At 50.0% G+C, this 25,126-nt stretch overlaps 2 protein-coding genes across 2 annotated transcripts; both read right to left on the bottom strand.

The window, feature by feature from the left end:
• Positions 1-438: 438 nt before the first annotated feature.
• On the bottom strand, positions 439-1,353 carry LOC140000074 (olfactory receptor 14C36-like). The gene has a single exon (XM_072029806.1). It carries the CDS (start codon positions 1,351-1,353, stop codon positions 439-441), a length of 915 nt encoding a protein of 304 aa, XP_071885907.1.
• Positions 1,354-5,399: 4,046 nt separating this feature from the next.
• On the bottom strand, positions 5,400-6,332 carry LOC139999996 (olfactory receptor 14C36-like). The gene has a single exon (XM_072029682.1). The coding sequence runs from the start codon at positions 6,330-6,332 to the stop codon at positions 5,400-5,402; it is 933 nt and encodes a 310-aa protein (XP_071885783.1).
• Positions 6,333-25,126: the final 18,794 nt, after the last annotated feature.

Below are 25,126 nucleotides of genomic sequence, written 5' to 3'. Positions count from 1 at the left end.
AGCACAGCCCCACAGCAGCACTGGCACCAAGCTCCAGGACCAGCCGGGCCTGACCCCACCAGCAGGGCTCAGCAAGAGAGGGCGGCAGTGGCAAGAGAGCCGCTCTGCATGCCCCAAGTGCTGGTGCTCCCTGGCCGTGCTGCTGGGATGGGACTCTTTTCCTCTGCACCCCTGCACACAGGCACTGCCCCTGCAGAGCCAGAACAGGTCTCTTTGTGTACAGTTGCTGAGCTAGACTTGACAAATACATACCGAAGTGGAATTGGGATGACCAATATCATTTTAGTGGGTAACATTAACTAAACTAAAACTAAGGAAATCCATTAATAAAATTCACACACACAAACACAAAGGAACAGAATATAGGCTGTTCCTATAATAAGTGACATTAACACTCATCTGCAGAAGCAGTCTGAGCACTTCTTCTCTTGAAACACATTAAGTCATCAATCTCCACAGGGCTTCCTTGAGCTCCTGGTTCCTCATACTGTAGATGAGAGGATTCAATACTGGAGGCACCACCGAATATAGAACTGCCATCACCATGTCCAAGGATGGCGAGGAGATGGAGGGGGGCTTCAGGTAGGTAAACAGGACAGTGGTGACAAACAGAGAGACCACGGCCAGGTGAGGGAGGCACGTGGAGAAGGCTTTGTGCCGGCCCTGCTCAGAAGGTATCCTCAGCACTGCCCTGAAGATCTGCACATAGGACAACACAATGAAAACAAAACAACCAAATGTTAAAGTCAAACTAAAAAGAAGTGCACCCACTTTCCTGAGGTAGGCATCTGAGCAGGAGAGCTTGAGGATGTGGGGGATCTCACAGAAGAACTGGTCCACAGCATTGCCTCGGCAGAGGGGCAGGGAAAATGTGTTGGCCGTGTGCAGGACAGCAGTGAGAAAGCCACTGCCCCAGGCAGCTGCTGCCATCTGGGCACAAGCTCTGCTGCCCAGGAGGCTCCCGTAGTGCAGGGGCTTGCAGATGGCAACGTAGCGGTCGTAGACCATGACGGTGAGGAGACAATACTCTGCTACAACCAAGAAAACAAAGAGAAAGAGTTGGGCAGCACAGCCTTGATAAGAGATGGCCCTGGTGTCCCAGAGGGCATTGGCCATAGCCTTGGGCAGAGCGGTGGAGATGGATCCCAGGTCGAGGAGGGCGAGGTTGAGGAGGAAGAAGTACATGGGGGTATGGAGGCGGTGGTCGCAGGCTACAGCGCTGAGGATGAGGCCGTTGCCCAGGAGGGCAGCCAGGTAGATGCCCAGGAAGAGCGCGAAGTGCAGGAGCTGCAGCTCGTGCGTGTCTGTGAATGCCAGCAGCAGGAACTCACTCACTGAGCTGATGTTGGACATCTGCTGTTTCATCACTTCTACCTGGGCAGGTCCTGGCCCAAAAAGGGGGTGTTTTGTAGGTGTGGTATTATAAGCTCAGTGGTGCCTCAGAAGCACTAAGTCCAGCAGGAAGCGAATGGCTGTTAAATGGCCTGTGAGTTGAGCTCTTTCTGAAGTAGCTGACAGGTCACCCTTGACTCCTGGCTGAGATCTGTGCCTTTAGGCTCACATCTGCCAGTGTCCATGGTAGGGCAGCAGAAGGCACTTGCTGTGCATGTAGTTTCTGAGATCGGCTCTTTCTAAGTACCTGGTAGGCCCCATAGTGGAAGAGGTCTTGGATAGGGGTTGTCATGTCAGAGGTGTCAGCTTTTGCCTGAAGTCATCCTTTAGGACTGCTTTCAGTTTTCTACACAGAGGGGGCCACTGCGTCCAAGACACTTGGGGCAAACTGCATGAGGGTTCAGAAGAAGATAGCCTGGGTGCACAGAAGCCATTCTGTATCTAAAAGTTGGAGGCAGGAAACAAAATTTTGGGGAGGTACAAGAACTGTTGGGAACATTGTGCAGGGTTCACCTACAGCCTTTGTGTTCTTCATCATCCTGACTTAGGTGCCATGTCAGTCTCAAGAAAGGAGTAGCCAACAGAAGTGAGGCAGATACTCTGAGATCATGAAAGCCATCAGAAAGCTGCCCCTAGGAAGATGACTGATATGGGGAAGTCAGGAGAAGCCTGGCCAGGAGAGATGTGAGATTTGAGAGAGGGAAGAGGAATTTGGCCAGCAGAAATTAATGATTTCTGTGAGTTTAGAACAATCAGGCAATGTTGATTCTGTTGCAACACTGGCTTAAAACAGTCATGTAAAGCCCTTCCCTATTTTAACCAGTGACATTCATCCCCAAAGCTAAATATTACTCCACACCCAGACAGGAATCCACTACCCTCATGCCTGACCTCAAAGTATCCCTTCAAGCCAAAACACAGCCTATAGCTGCTTCACTTCATCTTTAATCTCCTGCTCACCCTGATCTGATAAGCCTGTGGGCCTGTGGGCAAGGAGGAGATGGGTGGGAATGCTCTGAGGAGCTCAGCTCTGCCTCAGGATCTCCTGCCCCAGCAGCAGGAATGTGACTGTGGCAGGGACTGTGAGGTCACTTCTGTCTCTCCACTTGATAGGGCAGCAGCAGGAATGTGTCACAGAAAGGGACTGGGAGGTCACTTGTGTCTGGAGGTGTCAGGTCAGCCTTGACTTCTCCCTGGGATCTGCACTTTTGGGCTGACATCTGGCAGTGGCCCTGCTAGGCCAGCAGAAGGCACCTGCTTGGCATGCTGACTGGGGGATCCCCTCTGCCTCCAGAGCCAGGAGGACCCAGGCAGAAAGAAGGCCCCCAGATGGGTTGTCCTGTCCCTTCTGTTCAAGTCCATGAGTGGGCAGCAGCAGGCACAAGGCTTGGCTGTGTCTAGCCAAGAAGCTGCAAGGGTATTTGCCCCTGTAACTGCAGCCCAGCCCAGCACATGAAACCCTTTCTAAAACAAGTCACGTGTTTTTTGGGGGGGATAAAATAAAATAAAATAAAATAAAATAAAATAAAATAAATTAAAATTGAAATGACCATTGGAACCAGAGAAATTCAGATTAAATATTAGTAGGTACCTGGTCATCCATGGTCTGTCTTGGGTCTTCTGTAGAAATCTCAGGATGAAAAGTAAAGACGTTTTCTTTTTTTACCCTACTCTATTGTCCAGTCAATAGAGTAGGGCAGTCCTACTTCCTGTGCTGTAGATGCAGAAGGCAAAAAGAATTGCATTGTGCCTGACACTACTCTGGGGCGTGTAACCCAGAACAAGTCTTACAAGGAGCAGCTGAGGGAGCTGGGATTGTTCAGCATGGAGAAGAGGAGGCTCAGGGGTGACCTTTTTGCTCTCTACAGCTACCTCAAAGGGGGCTGTAGCGAGGTGGGGGTTGGTCTGTTCTCCCATGTGCCCAGTGACCGGATGAGGGGGAATGGGCTAGTCGTGCCAGGGGAGGTTAAGGTTGGATATTAGGAAAAACTTCTTTTCTTGAGGGTTGTTAGGCATTGGAATGGGCTGCCCAGGGAAGTGGTGGAGTCACCATCCATGGAGGTCTTTAAAAGATGTTCAGTTGTAGTGCTTAGTGATATGGTTTAGCGGAGGACAGGTTAGTGTTAGGTCAGACGATTGACTAGGTGATCTTGGAGGTCTCTTCCAACCTAGATGATTCTGTGATTCTGTGATCGCCTAGTCAAACCTTCTTCTATGGACAGGGACAATTTCCATTAGATTAGGTTGCCCAAAGTCACGTGCCAACTGGCCTTCAACTAGGGCTCACATTTCTGGGTTAGAGTTTAAGCAACGGTTTGTTGGGAGGATTTGGTGTTCTGCATAGGGTGTCAGGTCTGTGGCTGGGGTATGGACCTGCATAGGGTGTCAGGTCTGTGGCTGGGGTATGGACAAGCTTCGTGGTTTATGGATTTCTTTATGTCTGCCAAGAAGTCGTCTAGGGTTAAAGAAAGTGTTTTAATGATAGTGTTAAGGGAAGGGATTAGGATGAGCAAGAGAGTAAAGGTAAGGAAAAGGGCTATGGGCTGAGTTCTGCTTGAAGGGATACTCTGAGGTCAGGTATTACTGCAGTGGGTTTCTGTCAAGGTGTTGAAGCAACGTTCAGGTTTTGGGATTAGGGTTACTGGTCAAAATAGGGTGAGGGTTTTACATGAGTGTTTTAAGCCAGTCTTAAAGCACCATCAATATTACGTGAAAGCTCTTACCTCTACAAAATCGTTAATTTCTGCTTCCCAAGCTCCTCTTCCCTCCCCCAAATCTCACTTCTCTTCTGGCCAGGTTTCTCCTGTCATCCTCATATTGGTTTTCTTATTGGGATCAGCTTTCTGATGGCTTTCATGGTCTCAGAGTAGCTGTCTCACTCTGCCGACTACTCTGTTCCTGAGACAGAAGTGGTGTTGTAGTCAGTAGGGAAAAGGGCACAAAGTTCTCTAGGAGCATTCTGCATGTGCCCATCAGCGCTGCACCTCTACAAAAATGTACATCCTATATACAAGCGTTGGTTCCAGAATGACTCCCAAGGATCCAGGTTAACATCTCACAGGCCCTGATGCAGGATTTACCTCACTTCAGGCATCGTGGAGGCAGTAGCCACCCCTAAGGAGAAAACTAAAAACAGCTATGAGGTATGAATTTAGTCAAAATTTGAGATCTCTGACATGACAACCAGAAGTGTTGCTCTGCAGAGCGAGGGGGCTGTGGTGCCCGGGGCAGGGGGGCACTCTGCAGGGCCGTGCTGGGCTGGCTGGGAGGCAGACCCAGCTCATGGGGTCACTGACATTGCCTCAGGGCTGCAAGGAATCACTCACCAGGCTCCTTTGCTGGGGCTTCTGTGTGCCCTGGGGCTGCAGAGCTCTCCTCTGCCTGCTCACACCAGACTGAGCACTTGAGCTCTGGTCAGTCCACCTCGGAGGAGATCCCCCCTTAGGAGGGAAGTGCTGCAGTGGAGGCCAGCTGTGCCACTGCCGTGCCCACTGCCTGTCCCTGCCTGCAGTCCCAGCACAGCCCCACAGCAGCACTGGCACCAAGCTCCAGGAGCAGCCGGGCCTGACCCCACCAGCAGCGCTCAGCAGGAGAGGGCAGCATTGGCAAGAGAGCAGCTCTGCATGCCCCAAGCGCTGGTGCTCCCTGGCCGTGCTGCTGGGATGGGACTCTTTTCCTTTGCACCCCTGCACATGGGCACTGCCCCTGCAGAGCCAGGCCTGGTCTCAGAGGAAGGATGTCAGAATAAGACGGCAGTGCAGACTCCTTCCTTAAGTTCACAGATAGACGGGCTCTTTTTGTATAGTTGCTAAGCTAGACTTTAAAACTACATACTTAAGTGGAATTGGGATGAATAATATCATTTTAGTCGGTAACATTAACCGAACTAAAACTAAGGAAATTGAGTAATAAAATTGCACACAAGCACACAAATAAAAAGAAACAGTCTATAGGCCGTTCCTATAACAAGTAACATTATGACTCATCTGCAGAAGCAGACTGACCACTTATTCTCCTGCAACACATCTAGACATCAATTTCCACAAGGCTTCCTTGAGCTCCTGGTTCCTCATACTGTAGACGAGAGGATTCAATACTGGAGGCACCACCGAATATAGAACTGCCATCACCATGTCCAAGGATGGCGAGGAGATGGAGGGGGACTTCAGGTAGGTAAACAGGACAGTGGTGACAAAGAGGGAGACCACGGCCAGGTGAGGGAGGCACGTGGAGAAGGCTTTGTGCCAGCCCTGTTCAGAAGGCATCCTCAGCACTGCCCTGAAGATCTGCACATAGGACATCACAATGAAAATAAAACAACCAAATGTTAAAGTCAAACTAAAAAGAAGTGCACCCACTTTCCTGAGGTAGGCCTCTGAGCAGGAGAGCTTGAGGATGTGGGGGATCTCACAGAAGAACTGGTCCACAGCATTGCCTCGGCAGAGGGGCAGGGAAAATGTGTTGGCCGTGTGCAGGACAGCAGTGAGAAAGCCACTGCCCCAGGCAGCTGCTGCCATCTGGGCACAAGCTCTGCTGCCCAGGAGGCTCCCGTAGTGCAGGGGCTTGCAGATGGCAACGTAGCGGTCATAGGCCATGATGGTGAGGAGACAATACTCTGCTACAACCAAGAAAACAAAGAGAAAGAGTTGGGCAGCACAGCCTTGATAAGAGATGGCCCTGGTGTCCCAGAGGGCATTGGCCATGGCTTTGGGCAGAGTGGTGGAGATGCAGCCCATGTCGAGGAGGGCGAGGTTGAGGAGGAAGAAGTACATGGGGGTGTGGAGGCGGTGGTGGCAGGCTATGGCACTGAGGATGAGGCCGTTGCCCAGGAGGGCAGCCAGGTAGATGCCCAGGAAGAGCGCGAAGTGCAGGAGCTGCAGCTCGCGCGTGTCTGCGAATGCCAGGAGCAGGAACTCACTCACTGAGCTGATGTTGGACATCTGCTGTTTCTCGACATGGGGTCCTGTCCAAGGAGGGAGAAGGCAGTAAGAAGGCACAACAAAAGTATATGATAAGATATGATTCAGTTTTGGCCTATTAAGCAGAGATTAGGTGGGTCCATTTCAGGAGCTCTTACTGTTGCTGCCTGAGGGTGTCCCTGGGAGCAGGGGACTCTGCTGTAGGCAGTGTAGTTAAGAGTTCTTACCTATAGAAAAAGTGAAGAGGAACATGGGGTATTCTCAAATTATTTCTACTCTTGATATGAACAAATTGTTGCTCCCAAATCACCTAATGTCAGAGAAGGGCTGTGGTGATTTCTTTTTCCTATACTGTCATTCCTGCTGCACTACAAGCAAAACCTTATGGATCCTCAGAGTCACAGATACTATTCCTCTAGTGCAGAGTGTACTACAGAGAGCACAGCAAGTCCGTCCATCTGTTCTGGTCTCAGCTTCCCTGTGCTGGTGGGAGAGGAGAGCAGCGATTGTCCGAGGGAGGTGCCTGAGCCCTCCCTCACGCAGCATTTCTGGCAGCAGCTCCCTCTCACCACCTGCCAATGGCCCTGCTGCGAACTGGTTCTGTGTCCCCACATCTCTTCCCTGTTCATGCTAACAGACACCAGACCACAAGCTGTGTGCTCACACTCACTCAGATTCCCCTCCAATACAAGAGTCTTAAAGCAGAGAATCCAAAAAAACCTTTCTCTTCAGACTTACCAAGCCTCAGTCTTCCTCTTGCAATGCCAATTCATAAATGCCATTCTCTAAAGTTTCTCCTAGTCCAAATTACAAGAAGAGTGAGAACCATCCTGACAGATGCTATCAGCCATCAGATGTGCCAGCTGTAGAAGACCCCTCTGGCAACCCCACCTGCATTGCCCTGCTGCCAGAGCCTCACGGTGTTAAGAGCCTGCAGATGTGTCCTGCCACACGCTGCCTTCTGTTGTTGTGCTCCTCAGTGCCTCCAAGCCCTCTCTCCTTCTCTCCTCTCTGTGTGCCAGCTGCGGTCAAAGCCCCCAGCCCTGCTGCGCTGTGCAGAGGAGCTGCTCCTGGGCACAGCTGTCTCTCTGCAGCGCTTGCCAGGAGCTCCCCTTGGGCCCATGAGCCCGGCCCAGCTCAGCAGCACAGCACATGACCATGGCATCACTTGCTCTGTGCCCTTGGGCTCCCTCAAGGTGTCCCCAAGGCCACAGGGCTGACAGCTCCCCAAGGCAACAGGGTCTCTGCTGGGGTGTGGTTGAAGCAGACTGAACGCATCACCAACTGCCCCTCTCTGAACAGCAGGGAGATGACTTTTACAAGGGTGATTAGTGCTTTTAAACTGTGTTTGTCAAACATGATGTGCTTTAACCTGACAGGCAGCTCAGCACCACATGTCTGTTATCTCACAACCACCTCTAAAAAGACAATGGGTTGAAATGCAATACAAGCTTTCAGAAGGATTTGGAACTTTTGCTTCCCTTTCTCAAATACTTCTTCTGCTGTAGTGCCCCATGTGATGATGACACCAGCATGCTGGAGTTGTTCAGGAGCTTCCCTGTGTTCTTGAGCACTCTGCGTCAGCCCATGGCAAATGGTAGGGCTGTGTTTCCAGCCCTGGCGCAGTTGATTCCAGGTGGGCAGGACACCCCTCCATGTGAAAGCAAAGTGTGGCTTGTGTACTGCTGTGAAAGGGATGGACAAAAATGTAATATTAATTGTGGCATAACACTTGACTGCCTTTGACTCCAGTTCATACTGAATGAAGTTCTAGCATACCTGGCACAGCAGCACTCGGTGGTGGTGGGACTTGATTCAGGCCACAGAAGTCCATTGTTATCTTTGACTCACCATTAGAATTTTGCACTGTCCATATGGGACTATTAAAGGGTGAGAGAGTCTTATTGATCAGTCCCTGGCTCTCCAGTCAATGAACCAGCTCATGCAGGAGAATCAGGGAGTCTCTGCTAGTGTAATACTGCCTCAGGTGCACGGCTGGTAGTGATTGGCACCTGCTGCTCATTGGCCATCAGCACCTCCAGAGCAGAAGGGTCCTGTGAAAGAGTGGGCAAGGTAGACACAACTGGTTAATGTCCTCCATCTCCCAGGCAGCTATGCCAAAAACCCACCAGTGAAATTTGGATCTTGCAAGTACCCTCTTTGAAGCAGTCTATGCCAAGGATGCACAAAGGCTCCAGGCTAGTCTCAGTGGGATGCTTTTGCCACTCTTTCCCTGTTAGTCTCACTTCAGCTTCCAGTACTGTTAACTGCTGGGATCCCCCTGTCACTCCAGAAATACAAATGGGTTCTGGCCCTTGATGACATCACAGTACACTGTGCACCGCTGTCCACTAGAGCCTGATTCTGCTGTGGGCCTGATGTGCCAGGCCATTAAATCCTTAAAGTCGAATAACACACAATTGTTTGTTTTCTCCCCCTGGCTTGAGGCAGGATCCCTCTAGTCCTGCTCATAGTATTCATTAGTGTGTCTGGAGGACTATCTGCTGGAAACTGGAGAAACAATAATCTCAGAACACCTTTTTGCCAATATTTTTCCTTGCACTTCATGTATCTGTGCCTCTAGAATGGCGGTAGATTTTTCCATCCCTTTTTCTTATGGCTTATAGGGTTATCGTCATGAGGGACTCCCATCTGAAAGGGACAGAGGGCCCAATATGACAACTGGGCCCAACCCACAGACTTCTCAAGGAGAAGAGACATTGCTAAGAAAGTTAAGAGCATGGTATGGCCCACTGGCTACTACCTGTTACTGGTCTTTCAGGCTGGAAATGAAAAGGTAGCAAAGAGAAGTCTGAAAGCAATCAAAAGGGACTTTAGGGCTTTGGGGAGACTACTTAAAGGATCAGGGGCACAGGTTGTGTTTGCCTCTGTCCTTCTGATAAGGGGGGATCAATGCTGACAAACAGACTCATCACATTAATACATGGCTTCGGGACTGGTGCAACTGACAGAACTTTGTTTTTTTCGATCACAGGAAAGTCTATGTGACACCGGTTCCACTGGCACCAGATGGGATATGCCTCTCTCAGAGAGGGGTAAGGATTTTGGCTCAGGAGTTGCCAGGGCTGATAGATAGGGCTTTAAACTAGAGTCGAAGGAGGAAAGGGATAAAACCAGGCATGCTGGTGATGAGCTGGTGATGGTGCACTAGAATCAGAGGGACTGTGTGCCAGTGAGACCCTTCGGTCAGCTCCACAAGGTGCTGCATGCAATGAGGTGCATTTGAAGTGCTTCTACACAGATGCATGCAGTATGAGGAATAAAATGGATGAGTTAGAAGTCTTGGCCCAGTCCCACAGCTACGACATCATTGGCATAAGCAAAACCTGGTGGGATGAGTCCTATGGCTGGTGTGCTGCAATAGATGGTTCCACGCTCTTCAGGGGGGACAGGCAGGGCAGGCGAGGAGGTGGGGGTGGTGGTGATGTATGTGAAGGAGGGGCTGAACTGTAGGGAGCTTCAAGTTGGGGATGGCAAAGTTGAGAGCCTCTGAGTAAGGATTAAGGGATGAACAAATGGAGGGGATGTCATCGTGGGAGTCTATTACAGACCACCCAACCAGGATGATGACACCGATGAATTATTCTTTGAGGAACTAAGACATACCTTGAGATCAACTACCCTTGTCCTTATAGGGGAATTCAACTTGCCAGAAGTTAATTGGGTATATCACACAGCCGACACGAGCAGGTCCAGAAGGTTCTTAAAGCACCTAGATGATAACTTCTTGGTGCAGGTGCTAAGAGAGCCAACCAGGAAAGGTGCCCTCCTTGATCTGTTGCTGGAAAACAGAGAGGGTCTTGTGGGAGACGTGGCAATTGGTGGCCGTCTTAGTCATAGAGACCATGAAGCAGTTGAGTTTAAACTTTTTTGGTGACAGAAGGAAAACTGCCACCAAAACTTCAGCCCTGGATATGGGGAAAGAAGACTTCAGGCTGCTCAGGGAACTAGTCAGCAAGGTCCCCTGGGAAGCTGCTCTTGAAGGTGTTGGCATCCATCAGTGCTGGACAGTCTTTAAGCACTGCCTCCTAAAAGCACATGATCAGGGAATCCCAAAATATTGGAAGTCAAACAGGCAGTGCAGAAGATCAGCCTGGCTGACCAGGGATCTTCTTCTGGAGCTTAGGCATAACAAGAAATTGTATGGCTGCTGGAAGCAGGGTCAGGCAATGTGGAAGGAATCCAGGGACACTGTTCGTGTTCGTAGGGAGAAAAATTGTGTGGCCAAAGCGCAACTAGAGTTGAAGCTGGCCACATCTGTGGGAGACAATTAAAGATGTTTTTTTAGATATGTGAACAAAAAAAAGGAGAACCAAAGAAAACGTAGGTCCTTTACTTGACGGGCAAGGTCTCCTCACAGACGAGGACATAGACAAAGCAGAGACGTTTAACGCTTTCTTCACCTCTGCCTTCAATGCTGATGATGGACTTTGGGACCCTCGGTGCCCTGAGCTGGAGAACAATGCCAATGTGAATGACAAACTCCCAACCGACCCTGAACGTGTGCGGAATTTCCTGCTCCACCCGGATCCATACAAGTCCATGGGTCCAGATAGGATCCATCCCACGGTGCTTAAAGAGCCGGCTGATGTCATTGCATGACCTCTCAATTATTTTTCAATAGTCTTGGGAATCTGGAGAGGTCCCAGTAGATTGGAAGCTGGCAAATGTTGTCCCAATTTTCAAGAAGGGCAAGAAAGAAGACCCTGTCAACTACAGGCCTGTCAGTCTCACATCAGTTCCTTGTAAAATTATGGAGAAGATTACCCTAGGAGTTATTGAAGCGCACCTGGGAGACAAAGCAGTCATTGGTCCCAGCCAACATGGGTTCATGAGGGGTAGGTCCTGTTTGACAAATTTGATTTCCTTTTATGATAAGATCACCCATCTAGTCGATCAAGGGAAATCAGCTGATGTGATCTTTTTGGATTTCAGTAAGGCTTTTGACACAGTTTCTCAAAGGACCCTACTGGACAAAATGTCCAGCATAAAACTTAACAAAAACATCATGCAACGGATGAGCAATTGGCTGAAGGGTAGGGCTCAAAGAGTTGTGGTAAATAGGGCCACATCAAGCTGGTGGATGGTCACCAGTGGGGTCCCCCAAGACTCCATGTTAGTGCTAGTCCTCTTCAATGTCTTTATAAATGATTTGGAGGTAGGACTAGAAGGTGTTCTGAGCAAATTTGCCGACGACACCAGACTTGGAGAAATTGCAGATTCTGCTGAGGGTAGAAAGGCCTTGCAGAGAGACCTGGACTGATTGGAGAGCTGGGAAATCACCAACCACATGAAGTTTAACAAAGACAAGTGCTGGGTCCTGCACCTGGGATGGGGCAACCCTAGCTATACATACAGACTGGGCGATGAGATGCTGGAGAACATCCCCACAGAGAGGGATCTACGGGTTGTGGTTGATAGCAAGTTGAATATGAGCCAGCAGTGTGCCCTGGCAGCCAGGAGGACCAATCGTATCCTGGGGTGCATCAAGCACGGCATTGCTAGTCGGTCGAGGGAGGAGATTGTACTGCTCTTCTCTGCCCTGGTGTGACCTCACCTTGAGTACTGTGTGCAGTTCTGGGCACCACAGTACAAGAAGGACATTGAACTGTTGGAGAGTGTCCAGGGGAGAGCAATGAAGATGGTGAAGGGCCTAGAGGGGAAGACATATGAGGAGCGGCTGAGGGCACTGGGCCTGTTCAGCCTGGAGAAGAGGAGGCTGAGGGGGGACCTCATTGCAGTCTACAACTTCCTCATGAGGAGGAGCAGAGGGGCAGGAGCCGATCTATTCTCCGTAATCAACAGTGATGGAACCCAAGGGAATGGCATCAAGCTCAGGCAGGAGAAGTTTACGGTGGACATCAAGAAGTTCTTCACTTATAGGGTGGTCGCACACTGGAACAGGTTCCCCAAGGACGTAGTCACTGCACTGAGCCTGTCAGAGTTTAATAAGCATTTGGACTGTGCCCTTAGTCATATGGTCTGAATTTTTGGGTAGACCTGTGTGGTGCCAGGAGTTGGACTTGATGATCCTTATGAGTCCCTTACAACTCAGGATATTCTATGATTCTATGGCATTTTTTTATTGTGACTTTTTCCCATTGTAACAGAAGAGCGGTAGCTAACTGCTTCTGGAAGACAACTGGAATAGCTTCTTCAGTGCGTGCTTGAGCTCCTGGTTCCTCATGCTGTAGATGAGTGGGTTCACTGCTGGAGGTATCACCGAGTACAGAACTGTCACCACCACGTCCACGTGTGCGGAGTAGATGGAGGGGGGCTTCAGGTGGGCAAATGTGGCAGTGCTGATAGACAGGGAGACCACGGCCAGGTGAGGGAGGCACGTGGAAAAGGCCTTGTGCTTGCCCTGCTCAGAGGGCATCATCAACACAGTCCTGAAGATCTGCACATAGGACACCACAATGAAAATGAAACAACCAACACCTAAACAGAAGCTAAAGGCAATGAGCCCAACTTCCCTGAAATAGTCTGACTCTGAGCAGGAGAGCTTGAGGATCTGGGGGACTTCACAGAAGAACTGGTTCACAGCATTGCCTTGGCAGAGGGGCAAGGAAAATGTAGTGGCCGTGTGCAGGACAGCATGGAGAAAGCCACTGCCCCAGGCAGCTGCTGCCATCTGGGCACAAGCTCTGCTGCCCAGGAGGCTCCCGTAGTGCAGGGGCTTGCAGATGGCAACGTAGCGGTCATAGGCCATGATGGTGAGAATATAAAATTCTGACCCAATCAAGAAAAAAAACAGAAAAACCTGTGCAGCACATCCTTGATAGGAGATGGCCCTGGTGTTCCAGAGGGCGTTGGCCATGGCTTTGGGCAGAGTGGTGGAGATGCAGCCCAGGTCGAGGAGGGCCAGGTTGAAGAGGAAGAAGTACATGGGTGTGTGGAGGCAGTGGTCGCAGGCTACGGCGCTGAGGATGAGGCCGTTGCCCAGGAGGGCAGCCAGGTAGATGCCCAGGAAGAGCGTGAAGTGCAGGAGCTGCAGCTCGCGCGTGTCTGCGAATGTCAGCAGGAGGAACTCGCTCACTGAGCTGATGTTGGACATTTGCTTACTTTGGTCAAGGAGACTGCGAAATGAGAAACAAAACATATATAGAGAGTGAGACGGTGTGTTATGAGTAATGACTGTGAGTAAAAATCAGTTGATCCCCAATTAAAGTCTTACATTCCCTCTTTCTAAGAGGATCTTTGTGTCTCTCCCTGTCTGGAGCCCTGCTGTGTGCTTGCTGAGTGTCCTGTACACTGCAGCATCCTCTGCCCAGCAGCTCCCAGTGAGCCTGCTCTGCTCCATTTGAGGTTCCAAGAGGGAAGGTTCCTGGGCAGTGGCCCCCTCTGCTGAGTGAGGGGTGTTTGGCTGTGTGCCTCTGTGAGCATCTTCCCTGTTCAATACCCAGGAGACAAAACCAGAAGGTGGATTGTGCGTGTCTGGCCGGAGAACAGGGAGCATCTCCTCCTGCTTCACCCTCCGTGCACAGCACTCCCTGTCAGAATCAGGCACCACCAGCTGCCACGCTGGGCAAAGGAGAGAAGCAGGCATGGGCAGGCAGGGCGGACCCAAACCAGTGCAGAGGCTGCGGTGTCGGTGAGGTAGCGCCTGTCCTCACAGCCCTGTGCCATCAGGCTGGCACAGACAGCAGAGGGACAAGAGCTCTGGAGTGGAAGAAGCATTTGGAATATGCTCCTGGTCATATGGTAGGAGTTTGGGAGTAAGACCTCTGTGGAGCCAGGAGCTGGACTAGAGCTGACACCACTATCAGGGCAGGAAGAGGCAGGCAGAGAGTAAAGAAAGTGCCTTTTCTTTGCAGGCAGCCCCTGCCCTTCCCTTCCTACGCCCAAGCCCCTGGGCTGCCTGGGCAGGCTGAGTGCTGAGCGTGGCAAGCAGCAGAGGCCCTGCCCTGGCACACAGCCCCTGGGGCACAGCAGGGACCCTGCTCTGCACCACAGCCCTGGCCACCCCTGCCTGCACCAACAGCTTCTCCATCGCCCAGCAATTGCAGCTGCATTGCCCTCCACCCAGAGACTTACCGGGTTCAGGGCTGGGAAGTGTTCTCCCCCAGTGAGCTCTGTGCATGCTGCCACTTCTGCCTGCCTTTAAGCACTCTGTCTCTGCAGGCAGTGCCCCCAGCCCTGCTGCGCTGTGCAGAGGAGCTGCTCCTGGGCACAGCTGTCTCTCTGCACCAGGGCCCTCTTGCCACGAGCTCTCTCTGTCCCACGAGCCTGGCCCAGCTCAGCAGCACAGCACCAGCCCAAGGCACTGCAATCACCCCTCTGGGGGCTTGGCTGATGAGCCCATGAACCTCAGGCCCTCAGAGACAATTGAAGACATCTCTCCTGAAGTCCAAGTCAGAGGCAAGTTTCCTGCGGAGTCCCCCTGAGGGCCAGCACTGCCACAGCCTCCCTTGGAGCTCGTTAGAGCAGAACCCTGGAGGCAGTGAGGACAAGGAGACAAAGGCAATGTGAAGGTGACACTGATGTGTAGGAAAACTGGATGTGTGTCACCAAGCACAAGGGCCAGGCCTCGACTCCAAGTGCTTTGGAAGGGAGATTCTTTCCTTTACAGGTTGCTCAGGACTCTTTGTGGGGCAGTAGGAGATGGGGATGTGCATGGCCAAGTGCAGGAGAATGGTACGACCCCTGCCTGCTTCATGGTTGGGGATGAGGAGGCAGTGAGGCCCTGGTGCTTTAACGATAAGCTGTCTCTTCATAGGCCTCAGTAGCAGAGACAACAGCCATACCTGTGGACACAAAGACCTGGGTCCTGCTGGGACTTTCAGCCAATCCACAGCCCTCTATCCTGTGTAAACCTGTCTCTTAAAAGGACTCCCATACCTGTACATCGTTCACTGCTGGCTGCAGACATTGTCTGTGTGGTGTCACAGCAGATCTGAGCTGAGTCTGATAACTCAGATCTTCCTGGTGGTCATGCTCCTCGTAAGACAGCTCTGTAGGAAGCTGGCCTGGTTCCTCGTGAGCAGGCACCACTGCTCGTATGGCATCCCTCATGGTGCCCAGGCTGTCCTCCTGCTGGACATTACTCACTCAGCAGTGTCCCAGTCTGACCTGATGTGTGGGGTTTCTCTCCCTCTGGTACAGGTCTGGGCTCTTCTCCATGTTAAAGTCAAAAGTTTTCTTAAGTCAGAATCCCACAGATTCTCAAGGTTCACCCACAGTGATGCTCCATTCTATCAGCTGTTAATGTCAGCAGGCAGACAGTTCAACCTTTGTGTAATTATGCTATATCTGACCAGACAGCAGCAGCAGCAAGGGTTCCAGGGAAATTTGGATAATTCAGGACTAACCATCTGAATGGAATTGCAGCAGTCACAGAAGGTAGGGGATGGAAGGCTGTCAGGTTCCACATTTGCTGTGCTTTTTTCTCATGCATGCTGTCAGTTTGTCTGGAACTGTTTCCTGCATGTTATGGGGCTGTGCAGGTCAAAATTAGAAGGGGCCAAGCCCATCTGGAGCTCAATCCATCTATTACTGTCAAAGAAAATTAAAAATATAAAGTAAAATTAAATAAAATAAAATAAGATAAAAATGATATAAATAGTTTAAATGAAGGAGGATTAGGGAGAATCATAATGCTTTATTGAATTTTGGGGGAAAACCCGGTGACAAGGGATGAGGTAAAGGCTGAGACAATTAATGCCTTCTTTGCCTCTGTTACTAGCAGCAAGACCAGTTGTTCCACTGGATATTTCTTCTTCCTTGTAGCCAGTGCCAACAATCCATGGTGCACTTTGTGGCAGTTTTTTCTCTCCTGCTCTTTCCTGCGACCAAAGGAAGCTGCATCTGGTAGGAAACCCCTCCTGAAGTAGGCATCCCAACCCAGCAGGCTCCTTGCGGCCTCTCAGCCAACCAGACACAAGTCACCTCAGCAGCAGCTTCCAAGCCAGGGGCCTGCTGCTGGCCTTGCAGCTTCTTGGCTAGACACAGCCAAGCCTTGTGCCTGCTGCTGTGCAGTCCTGGACTCAAGCAGAAGGGACAGGACAACCCATGTTGGGGCCTTCTTTCTGCCTGGGTCCTCCTGGCTCTGGAGGCAGAGGGGATCCCCCAGTCAGCATGCCAAGCAGGTGCCTTCTGCTGGCCTAGCAGGGCCACTGCCAGATGTCAGCCCAAAAGTGCAGCTCCCAGGGAGAAGTCAAGGCTGACCTGTCACCTCCAGACACAAGTGACCTCCCAGTCCCTTTCTGTGACATGTTCCTGCTGCTGCCCTATCAAGTGCAGAGACAGAAGTGACCTCACAGTCCCTGCCACAGTTACATTCCTCCTGCTGGGCCATGAGATCCTGAGGCTGATCTGAGCCTTCTTTAGCCCGCTCAGTATCTCTTTTTGCTTTCTGTGTTAGAGATTAAGCAAAGTTTTAGTGGGATTGCTTGGTGTTCTGCTTGTGGTTGAGGTATGGACAAGCTCTGTGGTTTAGGGGTGTTTTACGTCTGTCAAGGAGTTTAGAGTTAAACAGAGCATTTTAATGTTAGTGTCAAGTGAAGGGATTACGGTTATCAAGAGAGAAAATTGATTCTTTTCAAAGTGTTGTAGCAGCATTTATGTTTAAGCGTTAAAATTACTGGCTCAAGTAAGGTAAGGGCCATATGTGACTGTTTTAAGTCAGTGTTACTGCAGCATCGGCATTGCATGAATGTTCTTACCTGTATGAAATCATTAATTTCTTCTGGCCATGATCCTCTTCCCACCCCAAAATCTCATATGTCTTGTTCAGGCTGCTCCTGACCTCCCCACATCTTACTGGGATCAGCTTTCTGATGACATTTACCATCTCAGTGTGTCTGTCTCACCTCTGTTGGCTCCTCCACTCCTGAGAAGGAAGTGGCATTGTAGTCAGGAGGGAAAAGGACACAAAGATCTTTAGGCGCATCCTGCACAATGTGCCCATCAGCTCTGCACCTCCGGAAAATCACAATTCCTAATTACAAGTTTTGTTTCCCAAGAGGCTTCTGTGGATCCAGGGTTACTTTTTGCAGGCCCTCTCACATGTTTTAGTTTTGGATGTGCAGGGATGGGATAAGAAAATCCAAGGCATGGATTGAACTGATCTTCTCAAGGGATGCAAGTAATAACAGGAAGAGATCCTATAGGTACTTTGCTCAGAAAAGAAAGGCCAAGGACAGTGTATCCCCTTCTGATAGATGAGAAAGGTGAACTGATAATGACAGACATGCAGAAGCCTGAGGGACTCAACAACATCTTTGCCTCAGTCTTCCCTGCCAGTCAGGCTTCCCAAGTCTTTCACTTCCCTGAACCCATCGATGCAGGCTGGGGGGCAAAGTCCCTCCTGCTCTAAGTAAAGAGGAGGTCTGAGTCCACCTGAAGAAACTGAGCACATGCAAGTCTATGGGGCTATGTGACATGCATCCCAGGGTCCTGAGGTCCTCAGCAGGTGAAATCCCTGTTGACTGGAAAAAGGAAACATCACTCCCATTTTTAAAAAGGGTAGAAATGAGAACCCTTGGAACTATTGAATGGTGAGCCTCACCTCTGTGCCTGGCAAGATCATGGAAAAGATCCTCCTGGAATCAATTTCAAGACACATGCAAGACAAAGAGGTGATCTCAGACAGCCAGCATGGCTTCACCAAAGGGTAAATCTTGCCTGACCAATGTGATGGCTTTCTACAATGGAGTGATCACATCAGACAACAAGAGAAGACTAGCCTATGTAATCTACTTGGACTTCAGTAAGACCATTGCCATGGTCCCACATGACATCCCGGTCTCCAAATTGGAGAGATACGCATTTGATGGGTGAACCATTCAGTGGATAAGGAGTTGGCCTGAAGGTCACATCCAGAGAGTGGTGCTCAGTGGCTCTACGTCCAAGTGGAGGCTGGTGACAAGTGTTGTACCTCAGGATCTGTCCTGGGACTGGTGCTGTTTAATATCTTTACCTATGACAGACAATGAGATCAACAGTAAGACAGTGAGAAAGTACATTCTGCGCTTGTAGCCCAGAAGGCCAACTGCATCCTGGGCTTCATAAGCAGAGGAGTGGCCAGCAGGTAGAGGGAAGTTAATTCTGCTTCTACTCCTTGTACTCTGTCTGCCCTTGTGAGGCCCCACTTGAAGTGATGCATCCAGGACTGGGCCCCCAGCACAAGGATGTGAATCTGTTAGAATAGGTCCAGAGGAGGGCCAAAAACATGATCAAGGAGCTGGAGCACGTCTCCTGTGAAGAAAGACTAAGAGAGCTGAGGCTGTTCAGCCTGGAGAAAAGAAGACTCTGAGGTGACCTCTTTGTGGCCTTTCAATACTTCAAGGGGGAGTATAAAAAGATGGAGAGTGACTCTTTGCTCAATCAGATAATGACAGGACAAGGGAGAATGGTTCTAAGCTAAATGAGGGCAGATTCAGATTAGAAGTTAGGAGGAAATTCTTCATTCAGGGGGAAGTGAGGCACTGGTACAGGTTGCCCAGAGAAGCTGCTGGTTGTTTTGATGTTCTTCAGTAGCCCGATTCTTGGGCACATGACCATCTACGTGGCGTACTTCTACAGCCAGGTTCTCTACCCGAGTAGCAATATCTTGCCACAACGCAGCAGCCCAGATGGGTTTGCCCCTGCGCTGCCAGTTGCTTTGCTTCCATTGCTGTAACCATCCCCACAGGGCATTTGCTACCATCCATGAATCAGTGTAGAGATAGAGAACTGGCCATTTTTCTCGTTCAGCAATGTCTAAAGCCAGCTGAATGGCCTTCACTTCTGCAAACTGACTCGATTCACCTTCTCCCTCAGCAGCTTCTGCAACTCGTCGCGTAGGACTCCATACAGCAGCCTTCCATCTCCGATGCTTCCCCACAATACGACAGGACCCATCAGTGAACAGGGCATATTTCTTTTCATTCTCTGGTAACTGGTTGTACAGTGGGGCTTCTTCAGCACGACCCACCTCCTCCTCTGATGATATCCCAAAGTATTTGCCTTCTGGCCAGTCCATGATCACTTCCAAGATTCCTGGGCAACTGGGGTTTCCTATTCGAGCCCTCTGAGTAATCAGTGCAACCCACTTGCTCCATGTAGCATCAGTTGCATGACGTGTAGAGGAGACCCTTCCTTTGAAAAACCAGCCTAGTTCCGGCAATCGGGGTGCTAGGAGGAGCTGTGCTTCAGTACCGACCACCTCCGAAGCAGATCGAACTCCTTCATATGCTGCCAATATCTCCTTTTCAGTTGGAGTATAGCGGGTCTCAGATCCTCTGTATCCCTGACTCTAAAACCCCAGGGGCCGACCTCGAGTCTCCCCAGGTTCTTTCTGCCAGAGGCTCCAGGTGGGGCCGTTCTCCCCGGCTGCAGTGTAGAGCACATTCTTTACATCTGGTCCTGTTCGAACTGGCCCAAGGGCTACTGCATGGACTATTTCCTGCTTGATTTGTTCAAAGGCTTGTCGTTGTTCAGGGCCCCATTCAAACTCATCCTTCTTACGGGTTACTTGGTAGAGTGGGTTTACAATCAGACTGTAATTTGGGATGTGCATTCTCTAAAACCCCACAACACCTAGGAAAGTCTGTGTTTCTTTTTTGTTAGTTGGTGGAGACATAGCTGTTATTTTGTTGATCACATCCATTGGGATTTGACGACGCCCATCTTGCCATATTATTCCTAAAATATGGATCTCTCGTGCAGGTCCTTTGACTTTATTCTGTTTTATGGCAAAACCGGCTTTCAGAAGGATTTGGACTATTTTCTTCCCTTTCTCAAAAACTTCCTCTGCTGTGCCACCCCACACAATAATATCATCGATGTACTGCAGGTGTTCAGGTGCTTCCCCCTGCTCCAGTGCAGACTGGATCAGTCCATGGCAGATGGTAGGGCTGTGTTTCCACCCCTGGGGCAGCCGATTCCAAGTATATTGGACTTCCCTCCAAGTGAAGGCAAATTGTGGCCTGCACTCTGCTGCTAGAGGGATGGAGAAAAATGTATTAGCAACATCAATTGTGGCGTACCACTTGGCTGCCTTCGATTCCAGTTCGTAGTGAAGTTCCAGCATGTCCGGCACTGCAGCACTCAGTGGTGGCGTCACTTCGTTCAGGCCACGATAGTCCACTGTTAGTCTCCACTCGCCATTAGACTTTCGCACTGGCCATATGGGACTATTGAAAGGTGAATGGGTCTTGCTGATCACTCCTTGGCTCTCCAATTGAGGAATTAGCTTATGGATGGGAATCAGGGAGTCTCGGTTAGTGCGATATTGCCGCCGGTGCACAGTTGTGGTAGCGATTGGCACTTGCTGTTCTTCGACCCTCAGCAACCCCACAAAAAAAGGGTCCTCTGAGAGACCAGGCAAGGTAGATAATTGTTTAATGCCCTCTGTCTCTAAGACAGCTATACCAAAAGCCCATCGGAACCCTTTTGGGTCCTTGCAATATCCTCTTCTAAGATAGTCTATGCCAAGGATACATGGAGCATCCGGGCCAGTCACAATGTGGTGCTTTTCCCACTCATTCTCAGTCAGACTCACTTCAGCCTCCAATACAGTCAACTGCTGAGATCCCCCTGTCACTCCACAAATATAGATGGGCTCTGGCCCTTTATAGCTCAATGGCATTATAGTACATTGTGCACCGGTGTCTACTAAAGCCTTATACTTCTGTGCGCGTGATGTGCCAGACCATCGAATCCACACAGTCCAATAAACTCGATTGTCCCTTTCCTCCCCCTGGCTGGAGGCAGGGCCCCCCTAATCCTGGTCAGAATCTTCTTCGTTTCTGTGTTTGAAGGACTGTCTGCTGGAAGTTGGAGCAGCAAACTTTTCGGAGAATCCCTTTTTCCTGATTGTTTTCTTTTGCAACTCACGTACCCGTGCCTCTAGGGTCGCGGTGATTTTCCATCCCATTTTCTCATGTCCTCTCCATGGTCTCGTAAGTAAAACCACAGGGTGGCACGGGGTGAGTACCCACCATATCATCTTCCTTGTGTGGATGAACGCCTACCCCTGATAGCTGAGACACTGCTCTGTACAGGTACAGAGGAGAATAATCTCTCTTCAAGTTGGTGAAACTTTTCAGAAAGTTTCTCCCAGGTGTTCTCTTTCGGTCGTTGGACACTGGTTGGTTCAGGTTGGGGGGAAGATAGATTCTCTTTAAGTTGGTAGAACTTTTCAGAAAGTTTCTCCACAGCTGAGACGCAGGCCTGTAAGGAAGAGCAGAGACTTTCTTCGTACTGCCGGAGTTGTTTAGCCACTTCATCCACTGTGGGTTCCTCATCCTCTTTCCAGGCCATTATTGCCAATGAGCTGGCATATGATGATGGTGCACTCCGTACAAACTTCCGCCACATGGGTCGTGTACACTTGACTTCATCTGGATCTTTGGATGTTTGTCTCTGGTCTGGATCCTCATAAATCACTTCCCGTACGGCTAATTCTCTCAGGTACTGGATTCCCTTCTCCATAGTGGTCCACTTGCCTGGTAGACATAAAAGTTCTTCCTTGAAGGGATACCTTTCCCTCACAGCTGAGAGGAGACGCCTCCAGAGGCTGTGAGATTGTGCTCCATCTGCAATTGCTTTGTCAATGCCTGCATCTCTAGCAAGGGATCCCAGTCGTCTGGCTTTCTTCCCCTTTAATTCCACACAATTGGCTGTGGTGTCCCAAGCTGCTTGTCCCAAGGTGACAAGCTGCTCACCTATACAACAACCAAAATCGTTTCGCACATCTCGTAGCTCACGCTCGTATAGGTTTTGGGTAGTTACTGTTGATTTTTTGGCATCCTCATCTTCCTCCTCCTGAATCCCTGATGGCCCAGCATTGTCGTCTCTATACCTAGATTTGGCAGAAGACTCTCTGCGTTCTAAACGACCTGAATCTCTATACCATTTTTTCACCTTCTCTACAGGGGCAACTTGCACTGCTACAGCTCGTTTCTCTGACCCACTGTCGTGGTTTAACATGGCTGGCAGCTAAACACCACGCAGCCGTTCGGTCACCCTCCCCCCTCCCTCTCTGGGACGGGGGAGAGAAATGGAAAGTGAAGCCCATGAGTTGAGATAAAGACAGTTTAATAAGACAGGAAAATAATTATAACAATAATAACAATAATAAAAATAATAACAATAATAACAATAATAATAATAATACAATGATGATAATAGTACTACTACTAATAAAATGTACAAACAAGTGATGCACAATGCAATTGCTCACCACCCGCTGACCGATGCTCAGCCTAACCCCAAGCAGTCCGGCCCCCCTCCCCAGGCTAGCCACTCCTATATATTGTTTAGCATGACGTCAGATGGTATGGAATACCCCTTTGGCTAGTTTGGGTCACCTGTCCTGGGTCTGTCCCCTCCTAGCTCTTACTGCACCCCAGCCTGCCCGTTGGCAGGACAGAGCAAAAGGCTGAGATGTACTTGGCTTGGTATAAGCACTGCTCTGCAACAATTAAAACATCGGGGTGTTATCAGCACTCTTCTTATCCTAAGCCAAAACACAGCATTCCACCAGCTACTAGGAAGAAAATAAATTCTGTTTTAACTGAAACCAGGACACGCTATGACAATGCTGTGCTGACACTGTGATGATTCTGTGATGACTCTGTGATTATGCTGTGATGACGCTGTGATGACTCTGTGATGACGCTGCGATGCTGCTGTGATGACGCTGCGATGACGCTCTGATGATACTGTAAAATGCTCTTGTGACGCTGTAATGACTCTATGACGACATTGTGATGACGCTGCTATGACGCTCTGATGATGCTGTGAAGATGCTATTGTGACACTGTGATGTTGCTCTGATGACACTGTGATGATGCTGTGATGACGCTGTGATGAGGCTATGATTATGCTGTGATGCCGCTGTGATACCGCTGTGATGAAGCTGTGATGACGCTGTGATGACACTGCGATGATGCTGTGATGACGCTGTGATGATGCTGTGATGACGCTGCTATGACGCTCTGATGATACTGTGATGATGCTCTTGTGACACTGTGATGATGCTGTTATTACACTGTGATGATGCTGTGATTACGCTGTCAAGATTCTGTGATGACGCTGTGTTGATGCTGTGATGACGTTGTGATGACGCTGTGATGACGCTGCGATGATGCTGTGATGATGCTGTGATTACGCTGTGATGATGCTTTGATGATTCTGTGATGACACTGTGATGATGCTGCAATGACGCTGTGATGATGGTCTTGTGATGCTGCTATGACGCCGTGATGATACTGTGATGACGCTGTGATGACTCTGCTATGAAGTTCCGATTACGCTATGATGATGCTGTGACGATGCTCTTGTCATGCTGCGATGACGCTATGATGAAACTGCGATGATTCTGTGATGCCGCTGTGTTGATTCTGTGATGCCGCTGTGATGATGCTGTGATGACGCTGCGATGATGCTGTGATGACGCTGTAATGATTCTGTGATGACGCTGTGATGATGCTGTGATGACTCTGTGATGACACTATGAAGATGTTGTGATTACGCTGTTATGATGCTTTGATTACGCTGCGATGATGTTGTAATGATGCTCTTGTGACGCTGTTATGACGCTCTGATGACACTTATTATACTGTGATGACGCTGTGATGATGCTGTGATTACATTACGATGATGTTCTGATGACACTGTGATGATTCTGTTATGATTCTGTGATGATGCTGTGTCGATGCTCTGATGATGCTACAATGACACTGTGATGACGCTGTGATTATTCTGTTATGATTCTGTGATGACACTCCGATGACGCTGTGATGATGTTGTGATGACGCTGTGATGACACTGCGATTACACTGTGATGACTCTTGGGCAGAGTGACCACGAAATGGTGGAGTTCACTATTTTTGGCGAGGCCAGGAAGGGGACCAGTAAAACCACTGTATTGGACTTTCGGAGGGCTGACTTAGGGCTGCTCAGGACACTAGTTGGTGGAGTTCCTTGGGAGGTGGTTCTGAAGGGCAGAGGGGTCCAGGAAGGCTGGGCGCTCTTCAAGAGGGAGATCTTAATGGCACAGGAACGGTCTGTCCCCACGTGCCCAAAGACGAGACGGCAGGGAAGAAGACCAACCTGGCTCAACAGAGAACTGTGGCTTGAGCTTAGGAGAAAAAAGAGGGTTTATAATCTTTGGAAAAGTGGGCAGGCCACTAGGGAGGACTATAAGGATGTAGCGAGGCTGTGCAGGGACAAAATTAGGAAGGCCAAAGCTCATCTGGAGCTCAATCTGGCTACTGCCATTAAAGATAACAAAAAATGTTTTTATAAATACATCAACACAAAAAGGAGGACTAAGGAGAATCTCCATCCTTTACTGGATGCAGGGGGAAACTTAGTTACAAGAGATGAGGAAAAGGCGGAGGTGCTCAATGCCTTCCTTTCCTCAGTTTTAGCGGCAATACCGGTTGTTCTCTGGATACCCAGTACCCTGAGCTGGTGGAAGGGGATGGGGAGCAGGATGTGGCCCTCACCATCCACGAAGAACTGGTTGGTGACCTGCTACGGCACTTGGATGTGCACAAGTCGATGGGGCCGGATGGGATCCACCCAAGGGTACTGAGAGAAGTGGCAGAGGAGCTGGCCAAACCCCTATCCATTATTTATCAGCAGTCCTGGCTATCGGGGGAGGTCCCAGTTGACTGGCGGCTAGCAAACGTGATGCCCATCTACAAGAAGGGCCGGAGGGCAGACTTGGGGAACTACAGGCCGGTCAGTTTGACCTCAGTACCAGGGAAGCTCATGGAGCAGATCCTCTTGGGAGTCATCATGCGGCACTTGAAGGGCAAGCAGGCGATCAGGCCCAGTCAGCATGGGTTTATAGAAGG

This window comes from Anas platyrhynchos, chromosome 31 (assembly GCF_047663525.1).
Source record: "Anas platyrhynchos isolate ZD024472 breed Pekin duck chromosome 31, IASCAAS_PekinDuck_T2T, whole genome shotgun sequence".
Classification (NCBI taxonomy): Eukaryota; Metazoa; Chordata; class Aves; order Anseriformes; family Anatidae; genus Anas; species Anas platyrhynchos.
This window is presented reverse-complemented; position numbering and strand designations above follow the sequence as displayed.